Source organism: Lactuca virosa, chromosome 7 (genome assembly GCF_052849685.1).
Source record: "Lactuca virosa cultivar CGN04683 chromosome 7, Lactuca_virosa_CGN04683_v6, whole genome shotgun sequence".
NCBI lineage: Eukaryota > Viridiplantae > Streptophyta > Magnoliopsida > Asterales > Asteraceae > Lactuca > Lactuca virosa.
The window spans coordinates 241,659,899-241,676,334 of record NC_136432.1 but is presented as its reverse complement, the minus strand read 5'-3'; the positions used below and the strand labels follow the sequence as shown (position 1 = coordinate 241,676,334).

Sequence of the window (16,436 nt, the reverse complement as noted above, 5' to 3'; positions counted from 1 at the left end):
TCAAATTTATCGCCAAAAAGATTCATAACACTAGAGCTCGAAGATGTTGAAGCCGCTTTTTTGCTTTATTTCTTCCAACGGGCCGACGAAGAGGTTGCTCGTTTTCAAGATCTAGCGGATCATCGTTGATGTCGATGTGTGTTCGGCCGTCCGATTGTTGGGAAGTTCCATCAGGTTTTCTCGAACGCTTTGAACCGGAAGATTGCGAAGTTCCTTCCGTTTGCTCTTTCCATTTTGGAGCATCTTTCAATTTTAGCCACGATTTCATATACGGAAAAGTTTTGCGTGTTGGAGTTGTTTTTTCAAATTGATCCATGGCCGCCTTGAAGACATCAAAATCGTTTGACCCGCTTTTGCGTATGTTTAGGAGGTTATTGTAGATTCCTCCAAATTCGGTGCATTTTAGTCGAATATCGCGCCACTTCGACGTAAATTGATCTGCATTTCGAGTTTCACTTTCCATTAACTCGTAGAAAATGGCTCGAACTTTCTCCCAAAAACTTCCGTAAGGTTGACTATCTCCTACAATTGGGTCTTGGGAAGCCGACACCCATGACTCCGCTAACTTTTCTTCTTCGTCTTTTATCCATGGGACCCTTTCTTGGGTGGTGGTGGGTCGGCCCGATTTTTTCCTTTTTTCTTTTTTGGTTGAGGTGGTGGTGAATGTTGCGTTTCCGAAACAAAATCCGGCGAAAGTGGTGGTTGTGAAATTGGTGGTTATTGTGGTTGTGACGCTTGTTGTTGAAGTTGTTGTAGTTGTTGGTATTGTTGTTGGATTTGTTGTTGTTGGAAGGTTGGAAAAAGTTGATACTGTTGTTGGAAAAGTGATGTTTGTTGGATAGGGGAACCAGTTTGAAGCAAATTGACAAAACCGCATTGAGGTGATTCCATAGTCGGGAATTGGCAAGGGGTTGTATCTAACGCAAAAGCGTTATCGGGTTTGCGATTTTTATAGTTTGGAGGGGTATTTTGGTTGGGATCCATGGTTTTTGGTTGTGAAGATGTAGTGTGTATTTTGTGTATAGAGAAAGAAAATAATGGTGTAAGAAATAAGGGATAAAAGTGTGGTATTTATAGGTAAATAAATTGGTTAAATTTTTGTTTATTTTTTTTTTAAATAAACTAGTCGTTGAACGGCTATAAACATTTGGTCAAAAAGTGGGTTGCGATCTTAGGCCGTCCGGTATACCCAGGACGAAGGCCTTCGTGGTCTAGCTGGCCACGAACCACGATCGTGCACACCGCACACCATCCCGGTGCCTCGTCGTGGCTCGTGATCGTGACGGTTTGTGTTGGGGACGACAGAGGAGGTCGATTAATCAAGTCTCTCTTCTCCTCTCTTCCTGTCTTCTTCTCTCTTGCAGACCACGAGACATCACATGTTGAGCGCCATCCCGACTAGGTTGAGGAAGACTTGTGGTGGTGACGTGGAGGTGGAAGACGGTGGTGGTCGTGAAGACCATAACGGATGGTATTATTCATCGTTTGCATTCGTTATTCCGAACACGAGCCATCACGGAAACGCCCGACCACGAAACAACGGGGTGGTGTGTACGGCCGTTGTTCGTGACCAGCTCAACCAGATCGGCCTTGTTGCATGTATACGGGAAGGCCTCACAACCGGTGTCATAGCCAAAATGACTAGTACCATATCCGAAAACCGGTTCTCATATATTGTTAGAATAATTAGTTATTTAATTAACTGTTTGGGCGAAAATCCCAACGAAAGCTCAAGTAAAGTATCGTGCCATTCGTCACTCTCGTTTCTTGATTCAGATCGAAGCTATCCATACCTTCATTAATGGCGAATCGACGACCTTCATCTCTCTTTTTCTCTTCTTTCTTCTCACCAAGAGGCGACACTCTCCTCTACCTCATCGCATTTCTCTCTATCTTCTCCCTCCTCCTCCACCACCTTTCCATCTCCGCATCCGCCGACTCGCACTTCGAAGGCTTCGACGCCGATGACGAAGTTGAAGATGATTCATTTCTCAGCCAATCATCGTTATCCGATCTCCCCCGTCGTTCCCCTCCTCCTTCCACCACCCTATCTATCTCCTCTGATCCTGAATCCCATCATGGCCCCCCTGATCCCTCCGACGACTCGTCCATGCCATCTGATCCCGATCTTTCCGGTAAACCCTCCACGACACCATCATCATTTGATTACTGGGATGAAGACGAGTTCGAAGGCTTCCCTACTGAACTAACACCACCAGAAGTCGCCAAAGATGCCGCACCTACCACTCCGGCTGGTTCTGTATCAGCCGAACCGGATGATGCTCTGAAGATTTCGGAACCCGTTTCGTTGACAAAGAGGATTAGATCGTATATAATCGAGATTGTATGTGTATCATTCTTGATACTATTTACAATAAACTATTTCACTGGGAAAAAGGAGAATGAAACCCTAGCCCTAGCTTGGGCAGCGAAATTCGCCACCAGGGACACAATTTTTGAGAAGAACTTCAGCTTGTTAGGTGTTGGTGATGGTGATGACTCGCCATTGCTATTGAAAGAAGGTCAAAACGTGTTTAAGTTTTACGCTAGTGGACGTAGGTATTGTCAAGGGTTGTTGGCTACAATTGAACTCAAGAGTCGACATGATCTGATAGCGAGATTGTATAATATGATTGTGCCATGTAAAGATGAGATTACTTTTGAGGTTTATATGAATGAAGACGCCATGGATCATGTGGTATTTGCTTTGGCTAAGAAAAAGGCTGCAAAAACTATGCAGAAGGAAGTGAGGGATCTTCAGAGATTTGCTAATGTCTTGGCGTCTGGGCCAAATGGTAGGAAGTGGGTTGCAGATGAACTGTCAGTTATCACTGAGTCGAAGGAAGTGGCTGGAGATCTGATCACTGAAGCTGTTCTTGATCAGGTTAGTAACTATGCTTCTTTCCAATCATTTCACTAATAATCAATCACTTCTTTTAAAACCATCGGGTGTTTGGATGTGGGTATTCAAAGTGATTATTTCCATTTGAAGGATCAGAATTCAATAATTAGTTCATTAAATTCAGAGATAGTTACATAAATTTACATTTATTCTGTTCTATATATAGAAAACTGAATTGCAAACTTATCATGTGCATGAGATTAAACAATGTAAATTCCATTCCATCTTTATAGGTATTTGGTGAAAAATCATTTGAGAAATTTGGAAAGTGGTTCATATCAATGCACTTCTCAGATCAACATCAGAGTTCACACAGGAAGATGTTGGTATTTAGGTTTGCAATCCCTGATGTTAACAATATGGCTGACATGACACGCCTAGTGGCTCTAGTGCCCTATTACATCGAGTTAATCGGGCGTTATAAACTCAGTTCACAGGTGACTCAGTTTTTCCTTCACCCTTTTCAATATAAATGAGAGTAGGATGCTATAACAAAAAAAAATGAAAGTAGGTTGCTATTTCTTACATTAAATTGTTTTGAAACAGGCTCGATCGAAAACTGAAGCAGCAAGAACAAAAGTTGCACAGGAGGTGTACAAGGAACTTCAAAATGCAAGGCAAGAAGCTTTACAGAAAAAGAAGGCAGAGAGGAGGAAGATGCTGGAAGAAGCCGAGTCAAAACTTAATGCGGAAGCTCTTCGTAGGAAAGAAGCAAAAGAACGTGCACGACAACTTAAGAAAGCAATGCCTAAGATCAAGATGTCACGTGGTGCGTAGATTTAGGTTTAACATTTGTAGTCTTATCATCATTATACATCTTTGTAGTGAATAAGAAATTGTATTGGTTTCTAGACCTATTTGATGTATCATTTGCTTGATTCTTAAAAGTTTTATGCAACTAGACTTGTGTTACACAAGGATTCGAATGAGCCTTTATTTTCAAGCATGAGCTTGAACTCGAACTCGATAAAATAATAAGCACTTTTGAGTTGAGGTCGTCTCCACTTGAGTCGATTAGTTATTAAACAACTAAATTACATTAAATTGCAATAGAAATATGATTAAACCTACGGGCTTGACTCGGCCCGACTTGATTCAACTTGATTATGTAAATATGGGGATTCTATCTACACCATGGTTGAATGCCATTTAAAAGGTCAAAACCACTATTTGTAAAGTCAAATAGAAAAACTATTAAAAAACGGTGATAATCATGTTAAATAATGATAGCTTTAATATGATGTCAGCGTAGCGTCGGACTCCCTTTTATATTACTTTGACACTTTTTAAGTAGTTTTATTTATATTTTTTTGTTTAAACTAATTAATTTTATATCAATGTTTATAATATATAATTTTAGTTTCTAACAACTATTTTACACATTTTACTTTTTATTTATTGGTGTAATAATCTTTAAATTAAAATTCTTATAATAAAAAAAAAAATTGTTTATCAACTACCATAATTTTTTTTGTCTTTTTCGTTATATTTGATTAGTCTCATATTAATATTTTTTGTCATTTTTTTTTCTATGTTGGTCGTCCTAGCCGCACCTAACCGATTAATCTCTATGTATGTAGAAGGTCGGTTTAAAGATATGGTGGGCCGGTCCAAATTTAATTCATATATATATATATATATATATATATATATATATATATATATATATATATGGTCCGGATCCGGTATGAACACACAAATTGGTAGGAACCACGATAATTATTCTCCACCAATCATTTCGTCAAGGGCACAAACGTCAAACTCATTTATTTGTCGTGACGCGTTCGCACGCGATGCATGTGCATGGAACGTAATACGAGCTCGAGGGAATAATCATGTGCGACCAATGTTCATGGAACCCCATTTAAATGAGTTTTTCCTTTTCTTTTTCATTTATTTGTTTTTTTGTTGTTGTTATTATTATTATTATTATTATTCGTTAAAAAATCAATTTTTTAAACAGATATATGCTCGGTTTTAAAGACTTTATTTTTTTCGTTTTTTTTAACTTTTTTTCGTTTTTTTTTAAAGTTGTTTTCTTTGTTTTCTTTTTTTTTTTTTAATATCTTTACTACATACTTGAAGATAGTAGGGTTTCTTTTCTTTTTTTTTTGTTTTTTTTTTAAACTAAATATCGGTTTGGGTTTTAATGTTTAATAGTTATAAAATTTTAAATAAGAAGAATATTAAGGATCATAATATTTTCCGTTCATACTTTTTTTTAATCATATAATTTTTGGATCATAAAATTTTGAATCATAGTATTTTGAATTATAACGATACTATGCATCATATATTTTTGGATCATATTAATCTGGATCATAATATATTGAATTAAATAAAGTTTTTGTTCAATACAACATTTGGATCATTATATTTTTTGAATCATTAAAAATATAATAATTAAGATCATTAAATATTTGAATCAAAATATTTTTAGATCATAACAAGTTAAAGATCATAAACATATTGAATTATAATATTTTGAATTATCTCTATTTGTATCATATTATGTTCAACATTTTTTTGAAACACTTTTAATCTTTTAAAATCAATTTTGGTATCTAAAACACCTTATTTTTTAAAAATTCTTTTTACAAAGTCATTAGAATAGAGAGTAGAAGTATTCTTTAAATTTTTATAATTTTTGAAGAATTTTTTTTCTGGGTTTTTTTATAAATATATGTAACATTTAAAAATTTTCAACAAATTTGAAATTTTCAAAACAACTTATTTACTGATAAAAGTATTTACAAAAACATCGTCTTCAAAACATGATTTAAAATCAGAGTCTCCCAAGATCCAATTTGTTGTAATGTAACGTCTGATTTCTGGTACACATTTTATTATAATTTATTCATTTTTGAAGAGCTACTCGACGAGTTGGGAGCCCCAGACTCGTCGAGTAGAAACGAGATTGGACGCGGGATTTAAGTCGCCTACTCGACGAGTTGAGAAGCCTCGACCTAACGAGTAGGGCTATCAGGATGAAACCCTAATTTCGGGGTTTTACACCCTATTTAAGCATCTTAATCCCCACCTTATAGCCTCATTTCCAACCTCCAAGTCCCAAACCCTAATCCACGAAACCCTACAGCTAAGTGTGGACTTGTGAGCCATTTTTAAGTGATCTTTGTGTGATTTGAAGCTTTTAGAAGAAGAATAGGCTAGAGGATTCCAGGAGGAAATTGTAGATCCAGAAACAACATCTCATCCTCTTCATTTTCTGGTAAGCAAGCCCCAACCTTGCTTAGTAGTTTGTTAGATCTCCATTTTATCTTATTCATGTCGTTTTTGGTCCAAAAAGCTTAGTCCTTGGGATATGGACGTCCCAAGTGATCTACCTTTTAGATCTGGGGTCTAGAAGGGGTTTCATGGCGTAAAGGTGCAAACTTTATGACCATGGAAGCCCCATGCAAGCTTTAAAGTGTTAGTATAGCCTTTTAAGCCCCAAAAGACCGTGCATGGAAGTAAAGTTAGGAGCTTTACGTGTTCAAATGATGTCTAAGGCCTAAATCTATGTTATTATGCTTTGGTTTGAAGTATTATGGCTTTTGGTCCAAGATCTATGTCCTAGAGAACTAGGGTTTTAGCTAAACCCATTAAGAAGGACTAATGACGGGTAAAGTTGGAAACTTTACCCTTAAAAGGGCATTTCCAGTATGTAGATGAAGTAGGGAGTTTGGATCTAAAGGATAGGAGCTTAATCTGTTAAGATGACTCAATCAGGCTAGGGAACACGGCGAGTCCAGAGAGGGACTCGATGAGTTGAGTCGTTTTGTCCCAATGTTGTACAAGGTAGAACTCGGCGAGTCTGCGAAAGGACTCGACGAGTTGATTCGCCAAATCACGACTATGAGTAGCTAGGGAACTCGGCGAGTCAGGGGGATGACTCGACGAGTTGGATCGTGATTTCAGGGTTTGAGTTATAGAACTCGACGAGTTGATGAGTCAACTCAGCGAGTTAAGTCAGCCCAGGACGTTGACTTTGACCAGAATGTTGACTTTGACCAGGGGTAAAATGGTCATTTTGCCCTAAGCATGATTATCAGATTTTGACTAAGTGTTATTGTGATAATGATAGCCGGGGAGTCTTTGGAGCAGCCGTAAGAGATTTCTCACCGTGAGATTTCACATCCAGTTTTGCGAGGTGAGTTTCCTTCAGTAGGAACGGGTCGAAGGCACCAACGCCGGCCCGTGTAGAGTAGCTAAGAGTGGGCTGGGCCCGTATCTTAGAATTGTTTATGATTAGTAGCTAAGTGTGGGGAGGGCCCATATCTTAGTATTATATGAGTATGTTTATGAATTGGTAGATTTTGGTATACTTATTGTCTGTGTGATACTTGTATGTATGTTTAGGTAGCGGGGTGTGGGCGGGGGCCCGTATCCTCCGAATAGCAGAGTGTGGGCGAGGCTCGTATCTCCTAGTTAGCAGAGTGTGGGCGAGGCCCGTATCTCTGAGATAGCTGAGTGTGGGCGAGGCCTGTAACTCATAGTTAGCCGAGTGTGGGCGGGGGCCCGTATCTCCTTGAGTGTGGGCGAGGCCCGTATCTCCTAGCTTTATGTTATATGCTATGTGTATGGTATGTGGTAGTTTGGGGAGACTCGCTAAGCTTCGTGCTTAAAGTTTTCAGTTTTGGTTTCAGGTACTTCCGGTAGCAAAGGGAAGAGCTCAGGATGACTCCATTACACACACCACAACGTTTTAGCCTGGGAGGATTTACTCTGATGATTTGACATATGATTTGGATACAGTGTTTTGTCATGATGTTTTGAAATATTACTACTTAAGTTTTTATGTGATGATTAGATTACTATGATTTTATAATGATTTAAAACGATATTTTTGGACCGTATTTTTAGGATGTTTCATGTAAAACCAAGGATATGTACGGTCACGCCTTCGTCTTGCCACGAATCGACTGAAGAACCTGAAACCATAAACAAAACTTTAAGCATGAAGCTTAGTGAGTTCCTCCAAAGTACCAACACTCAAACATATAACATATACAAATAACTGTTGGATATAGTGTCTAAGTCCATAACTATATTTGGTATGTACTTGAGCCGACCTGGCATGGTCCATTTGGGTTGCATGGCATTGCAATACTTGGATAGACCAAAATGAGAGAAAGGATACTTAAGGTTTATTAATATATTATAAGTACTAATATATTAATAATATGATTTAATTAGTATTGATCAAAGAACTAATTAAGTGATCAAAAAGAGACTAATTAAATATATGGGGTTGATTGTGTAAATAATCTATTCTTGTATAGTGGGCTAATGATCCATGGTTTGTATGGATTGGGCTAAAACCCATAAGGTGCTCCATGGATAGTCCATGGAGGTTACAAACCCATGGATCATGGAATATGGAAATCCATGACAATTAGGGTTTACATGGTGTAACCCTACTTGTGTCACAACTATATAAAGACTCATTGTCTAGCAAAATCGGCACTACTACAAGCAAGTAAGAGGGCTATCCGATTTTTGAGTATAGTGAACTTCTCTCAAGGTTATTCCAAGAATTGTGGTGTTGTGTGAAGCATTTGAGGCATCACATTTGGGGTGCTAGGTTCACAAAGTCATCAAGTAATCCAAGCTACTAAAAGGTATGTTATTCTACTTGAGTTTTGTATTACAAGTTCCCCATAACATGCTAGATAGGAATAAACCTTGGAAAATCAAATTTGCATGTATTTAGAGAAAACGTAGATCCAAGGTTTCTAGGGTTGCATGTACACCATAGGAGTGTTAGAATGCTCAAAACCCAAAAGTGATATCAGAGCCTAGGCTTGTTTTCTTGACACTTGATGCAAACTTCTTGAAAAAGCTCAAAAATCTAGACTCTGCAGCATGAACTCGCCGAGTCCATGGGGGGACTCGACGAGTCTATGTGAAAATTCATCCTACTCGTCGAGTAGGTTCTTGCACTTGACGAGTAGGAGTCCCTGAATGCAGATTTTCGAGTTTTGCTGCTGGAAATGGACTAGAAACACTACCCTAAACTATTTTGGTGTTTTAAAACTTGTTTTAGATGGTGTAATGCTTATGCTAATCCATTTACAATGGCTAATATCAAAATTCCATGTTTTATATGTGTTAATATGATTCTTGAAATTTTGATATGAATGTTCATGTTCTTATGAGTTTTAGAAGATCATAGGAATTATGTGTAGCTTGCTTGTAAGTGTGATTCTTGATCTTAATGGCTAATGATGAAATCCATAACTTGTCCTCGAGTTATGGATAACCAAAAGTCAATTCTTTAAAAGTGTCATTAAAGAATAAGAGGTTACATAAAATGAAGAGTCTTCATTTTAATGAACCATTAAACTCATAAGTTATGAAATGAAAGGTCTTGAATAGTTTCAATACTTGCCCTCAAGTTTTGGAATTTTTAAAGTCTTACACCCTAATACTTTAATTTCCAAATTGAACCTTAGAATTTTAAAAGTTTAAAATTCAACCCTTATACTATTATTATATTAAAAGTTTAAATATATAGATATGTATAAGAATAAGTCAGTCTTACCGTTTGTAGGCCTCATTCACGAAGCCGGTCCATAAGGGGGGGGGGTATAAGGTTGTTGCCTATAAAATGGCAGCTTAATGGGTGTCCACTCTCACCCACCGCTTCCTTGACTGATGGAGGGTCGTTCGCCGAACGGGTAGGACAAGGACTTTAAATCCTCATTAAAAGTATAATGAAATTATAAAGTAACTACACTTTAATAATTCCCAATCTTAGTTACTTTAGGAAAATGTGAAATAGGTGCTAACCCATGAAATTACACTTTGTACCTTACCAAGTCGTTAGTGGAGCGCGTGTGGTTAACCGGCACACTAACAAGGACTAGTAAGAGTGGCAAAGGGTAACTTAATTTTATCATAGATCGGTGAAGCGCGTGTGGTTAACCGGCACATCGATTAGGTGATAAAAGTTAAGGGTACCAAGTCAATTTGCATGGTTATTTACACATTGTTTGTGATCCTCAGCATCCCAGTCACAAACATGAGAGGGCACAATCGAGATTCAAACATGCCATTGAAAGTTCAATGTATCTCAAAAGAACTAGGAATTTCAAATCCAATAAAACTTAATAATCTATTTCGTTTTCGTGGTGGAAATTGGTAAATCGTCATTTACCTACCTTCAAATATTTTATAGCTTGGATTACGGCATCCCTCTTCCAACTATAAATAGTTTGTTGGGTCCTAGCCTTAATACTTCATTTGGGTGACTTATTAAGGACTCTTTATCTAATAAAACTTGTCTTTCTTCTTTTTCAGATGTCTTCCACCACTGCTACTGGCTCAAACCCTACAAGCTCCTTTTCCCTAATGAACTTGTGTGGGAAAGTCACTTTTGATGGTTCCAATTTCAATGAATGGATTAGGAACATCAGAATGATTACTTGCTATGAGGGCAAAGAGTATGTCCTCGATAAGGAGCTTAAGGTTATCGATGAGTCAACTGCTACTCCTGAGGAGATTGTTGAGTACACTACCCATGAGAAAGATGTCACTAAGGTGTCTTGCATCATGTTGGCCACAATGACAACAGAACTCCAGAAATCCTATGAAGATTTCTACCCTTTTGAGATGCACACGGATCTGATGGATAGGTACCATCAGAGTGCACGTCAGGAGAGGTATGAAATCATTTCCTCCATGATAACAGCTAGGATGAAAGAGGGAGAACCCCTCACCGGTCACTTGCATAAAATGCAAAGGTCCGTGGACCGATTACTGAAGCTTAATGTCGACTTTCCTGAGGACATGGCGATTGACATCATTCTCCATTCCTTACCTCCAAGTTATGATCAGTTTCGTATGACTTATCATATGAACAAGGAGGAAGTCACACTAAGTAAGCTTCAAGGACTTTTAAGGACCGCTGAAAGTGGCCTTAAAAGTAAATCAGCTGTTACTCCTACTCCTACTACTGCTCCTGTCTTGGCAATTGGGCAGGGAAAAGGGAAGAAGAGAAAGACCCCTTCGAAGGGTACCAAGGGAAAGTCTCTTGATGGCTCCTCTTCAAGTGGAACCAAGAAAGGTTCCATTCCTCCTTCTTCAAACCCAAAGGAAGCACAATGCTTCTACTGCCAGGAAAAGGGGCACTGGAAGCGAAGCTGCCCCAAATACTTGCAGGATGTAAAGTATGGGAAAGTTAAACCCACCCATGCAGGTATTTACACTATATTGTCTAAAAACTCATTACATACTAACTCTTGGGTGCTTGATACAGGTTGTGGTATTCACATTTGTACTGATTTGCAGGGCCTAAGAAGAAGTGAGAAAGTGGAGCACGGGAAGATAAACCTAATCATGGGGAATAAGAAAGCATCACATGTTACCAAGATAGGAGTTCATTCTTTATTGCTTAATAATGGGTTAATGTTAGATTTGAATAAATGTTGTTACTCGTCTGAAATGGCGAGAAATATTATTTCCTTTCATGGCTTGTACAAACAAGGGTTTTCCTTTTCATTTGATAATGATAACGGTGCTATTAATGTTTATTACAATGATGTATTTTACTTTAAAGCATTACCTTGTGATGATGTATATGAAGCTGTGAATGTTGTAGATAATCTAGGAAATAATGTGTTGTGTATTGATTCTTCAAATAGATTAGACAAAGCATCCTTGTGGCATTATCGTCTTGGACATGTCAACAAGAAGCGCATAGGCCAACTCCAAAAGGCTGGAGTTTTGGAATCATTTGACCTAAAGTCGGATGATAGTTGCGAATCTTGTTTACTTGGAAAAATGAAAAAGTCACCCTTCACTGGTTCTTGTGAGAGGGGTGAGGGTTTGTTGGACCTCATACACATTGATGTGTGTGTACCCTTCAAAACTGCCACAAGGGATGCTAATCGGTATTATGTGACTTTTACTGATGATTATAGTAGATACAGGGACCAGGAGATTGGATCTAGCCGTAAGAAGAATGCTTGGTATAAATAACTCACTTCTTGGTCTTCGACCCCTGCAGTCACTCTATTTAATCAAGCATAAGTCAGAAACCTTTGAGAAATTCAAAGAGTTTAAGCAGGAAGTGGAGAATCAACTGGGCAGGAACATCAAGATGCTCCGGTCCGATCGGGGAGGAGAGTATCTTAGTATCGAGTTCCTTGACTATCTTAAGGAATGTGGGATTGTCTCACAATTGACACCTCCTAGGACACCACAGCTGAATGGTGTGGCTGAGAGGCACAATCGAACCTTGTTGGACATGGTTCGTTCCATGATGAGTCGAGCTTCGTTACCAATCTCATTCTGGGGGTATGCCTTAGAGACTGCCGCCCATATCCTGAATCTAGTCCCTACTAAAAAGGTTGCCAAAACACCTCATGAGATGTGGATTGGGAAAGTTCCCAATTTGGACCACATCAAGATTTGGGGTTGCGAGGCGTTCGTGAGGCTTGAGTCTCATGATAAGCTCAAACCTCGAAGTGAGAGGTGTATTTCATCGGCTACCCACAAAGATCCTTTGGTTACCTCTTCTACAAACCTAGTGAGAATGTGGTCTTTGTAGCTAGAAGAGGAGTCTTTCGTGAGAGAGTGTTCATAAGCCAAGGAGACAGTGGGAGGCAAATTGACATTGAAGAAATTCAAGAGTCAAGTGGTGAAGGAACCTCAAACCCTAGTGACCAACCTGAGGAGGAAACTCATGTTGATCCGACTGACGAGCCCATACCTCTGAGGCGTTCCACGAGAGTTAGGAATGCACCTGAGCATTACTATGGTTTACATATTACTGCGGAAGGTGATACGCTTATCAGTGATAGTACACTGGTAAGTCTGGATGAACCTAACAGCTACACGGAAGCCATGACAGGCCCTGAGGCTGCTAAATGCAAAGAGGCTATGGACAGCGAGATACAGTCCATGTATGACAATCAAGTTTGGAACTTGGTTGACAATGTACCAGGTCGTAAGACAGTCGGGTGCAAATGGATCTTCAAGAAGAAGACTGACATGGATGGTAATGTACACACTTATAAGGTGCGACTGGTTGCAAAGGGCTATTCTCAAACTCTGGGAGTTGATTATGGTGAGACCTTTTCACCAGTAGCAAAGATTAAGTCTATTAGGGTTATGTTAGCCATTGCTGCATTTCATGACTATGAAATATGGCAAATGGATGTCAAAACCGCTTTCCTTAATGGAAAGTTGGCTGAGGATGTTTACATGAGTCATCTAGAGGGTTTTGTCAGTACAAAGTACCCTAATAAGGTGTGTAAGCTTGAGAAATCCATCTATGGATTGAAACAAGCACCTCGCAGATGGAATCTTTGCTTCGATGATAAAGTCAAAGAGTTTGGTTTTTCGAGGAGTGAGGATGAGTCCTGTGTATATGTTAGGGCTAGTGGGAGTATAGTTAGCTTTTTGGTGTTGTATGTGGATGACATACTACTCATAGGAAATGACATCCCAACCTTGCAGGAGGTTAAGTCCTGGCTTGGGAAGTGTTTCTCTATGAAGGACCTTGGGGAAGCTGCCTATATCCTAGGGATAAGGATATTGAGAGACAGGAGTAAGAGACTAATTGGACTTAGTCAGAGTACTTACTTGGATAAGGTACTGAAGAGGTTCAGTATGCAGGATTCCAAGAAAGGGGAATTACCGATTCAGAGTAACGCCAAACTGAGTAAGACTCAGAGTCCGAGTACAGAGGCTGAGATAGCTGAGATGAGTCATGTACCATATGCTTCCGCTGTAGGCTCAATCATGTATGCTATGACTTGTACTCGCCCTGATGTGACCTTTGCTTTGAGCATGGTCAGTAGATATCAAGGGAACCCTGACAAGGCTCACCGGACTGCGGTAAAGAACAATCTCAAGTATCTGCGAAGGACTAAGGACTGGGTCCTTACCCTTGGTGGCAGTGATGACTTGAGAGTGGTAGGGTATAGCGATACTAGCTTTCAGACTGATAGGGATACTTTCCGCTCCCAATCAGGTTGGGTCTTTATCCTAAATGGAGGAGCAATTACTTGGAAAAGTTCCAAGCAGGAGACGGTAGCTGATTCAACTTGCGAATCAGAGTATATAGCAGCAAGCGAGGCAGCAAAGGAGGCGATATGGCTAAAGAACTTCATTGGAGACCTTGGAGTTGTACCAGCTATAAAAGAGCCAATGGAAATTTTCTGTGACAACAAAAGTGCGGTTGCCTTAGCTAAGGAACCAAGGGATCACGGGAGATCCAGACACATTGAAAAAAAATACCATTTCATTAGACATCGAATAGAATAAGGACTCATCGTGGCTAAGAGGGTATCATCAGATGAGAATCCAGCAGATCCCCTCACGAAGGGACTGAGTAGGGTTAAGCATTTACAGCATGCAAGACGCATTGGGCTGAAGGATGATATTAGTTTTAATAATTAGATAGTTTTTGAAACTTGTAAAATGTAATTGACATTTGATGATTAAATTGTAACGCCCGTAGATCCGGGCTAGTCAATTTAGAGATAATAGGGGTCGAAACAACTTTTCGACAAAAGATTATTTAGAAGGATTAATCTTAAACAAGTGAGAGTATATGTTCCAAGGGTTTCGTACATATAAAGAACGCCGAAATCCGAGTTATAACGAAGAAGTTATGGCTCGTCGAAGTTTTTCGGCAAAACCGACACGGCACCGGGAGACGTAAATAGTGAATTTACAATAGTGGACTTTTTAGCCTTAGTGATCTAAACAAAAGTTGTAGTATATGTTAAACCGATAACATCCATAAAAAGAACGCCCAAATCTGACTTCGTATGAAGTTATGAATTTTCTAAGATTTGGCATAGCAGTGCACGGCCCGAAACTCGAATTTTAGTTCGAGCGGTTTTTGGCTTACGCAACCTAAATTAGAGTTGAAGATCTCATTAATAGGAACTCAACGGTAAAAAGACAGACGAAAACGGAGTCCGTATGAAGGAGTTACGAATTCTTCGCGGTCATTTAACAGTCTAAACTCCTCCTACTGTTAAATTTAAGATCGGTTGAGAATTAGCCGACAGAGTCTAAATGAAAGTTGTAGATCTTGATTTTACCTACGCGTGAAAAAAAAGAACGTCGAAAACGGAGCTCGTATGCGAGAGTTATGATTTTTCTAAGTCAGGAGGCTGATACGCGAGTTTGGGTGACGTGGCACCACCAGAAAGAGGACATGTGACACCACCAGAAGGCTGCCACATGCACCAACTCGGCAAGTCCTTGTCAAGACTCGGCGAGTCCATCAGCTAGCCTCCCTATAAATAGAGGTGTCGGGCATTCCAACTTCCTCACACCTCAATCCTCTTCTTTCTCTCTATAGACTCTCTCTCTAAGCTCCCTAACCCCCCTAAAAGCCTAGGTAAACCCCCTAGCACCCGAAGGAAGCCCCGAGGCTCCCGGAGTCCCGAGAAAAGAGCCTTTCGGCTCGGGAACTCTACTCCAGCGAAGCCCGATTTTTGCGAAAAACCCGCTGTAAGTGAGCTATGCCTACCCTATCTTTAGTATAGCTTATGTTTTAATATAGTAACATTATTAGGACCTTAAAATAATTATTTGGACTATTATTATGAGTTATATAGTGTTGTTTAACGCTTATATAATAATAATAATAATAGCTAGACTATTAATTAGTCTCGGTGAATATTGAGCTAAACCCTAGTGGTAATGATACTAGGTTTTGTCGAGGGAAATTGTTTTAAGAAGTAACGAAGCGTTGTCCGAATTCAGAATCACCACCTTATCAGGTGAGTGCATAGTCCCTTTCATCTTACACATAGATATGAAGTATTTTATATAAATTACGTGCTATGTGTGCATATTATTTGAGTACTTGCTGTCTATGCTGGATGAACGATTTTATACATGTTTTAAATAATTTAAACTATATATGTATTTCATATCTACGATAATGTTGGGGTAAAACATGGGCAGATGTAATAAATGGAATATGAGTTGGATGATGAGTTGAGAGGTGTTATAGACCATGAGGTGAGGTTGAGAGGTGGACGATGTGAGAAGCCTTGTTCCCAAATGATGGCCCCGTCATCTAGCAGAGTATGGATGACAACCACGGACTATTCTAGACAGTCCAGTGGAACACTAGCAGGCTCGCAACCTGTAGGTGTTGTGAACGATGTGTTCACCCGGTGTACTCTAAACCCTGGCGATCATGCAGACTTGGTGCCTAAACCTTGGCGATCATGCAGACTTGGTGCCAAAACCCTGGTGACTATGCGGACTTAGTGCCTGTTGTATAAACCTTGGCGATCATGCAGACTTGGTGCCAAAACCCTGGTGACTATGCGGACTTAGTGCCTGTTGTATAAACTCCGGCGACTATGCAAACTTAGTGCCTAAACCCCGGTGACGATGGACTTCGTGCTGATTCCTTAGGATGATCCTTACGAATGAATAAACGATGAATAGTTGATTCTTAGGGTAGATCCTTAAGAGTAAAGAAGATAATGGGGATGGGTAATTGGGTTGATTGTTTGATGTTTAAACATAATAATTATATTATTGTGGGTTG

General features: G+C 39.4%; 1 protein-coding gene across 1 annotated transcript; it reads left to right on the top strand.

The window, feature by feature from the left end:
* The first annotated feature begins 1,696 nt into the window (after positions 1-1,696).
* Positions 1,697-3,906, top strand: LOC145125097 (uncharacterized protein At5g49945-like). The gene is made up of 3 exons (XM_079060587.1): positions 1,697-2,884; positions 3,136-3,339; positions 3,449-3,906. Exons 1-3 carry the CDS (start codon positions 1,802-1,804, stop codon positions 3,677-3,679), a joined length of 1,518 nt encoding a protein of 505 aa, XP_078916713.1. The 5' UTR covers positions 1,697-1,801; the 3' UTR covers positions 3,680-3,906.
* Positions 3,907-16,436: the final 12,530 nt, after the last annotated feature.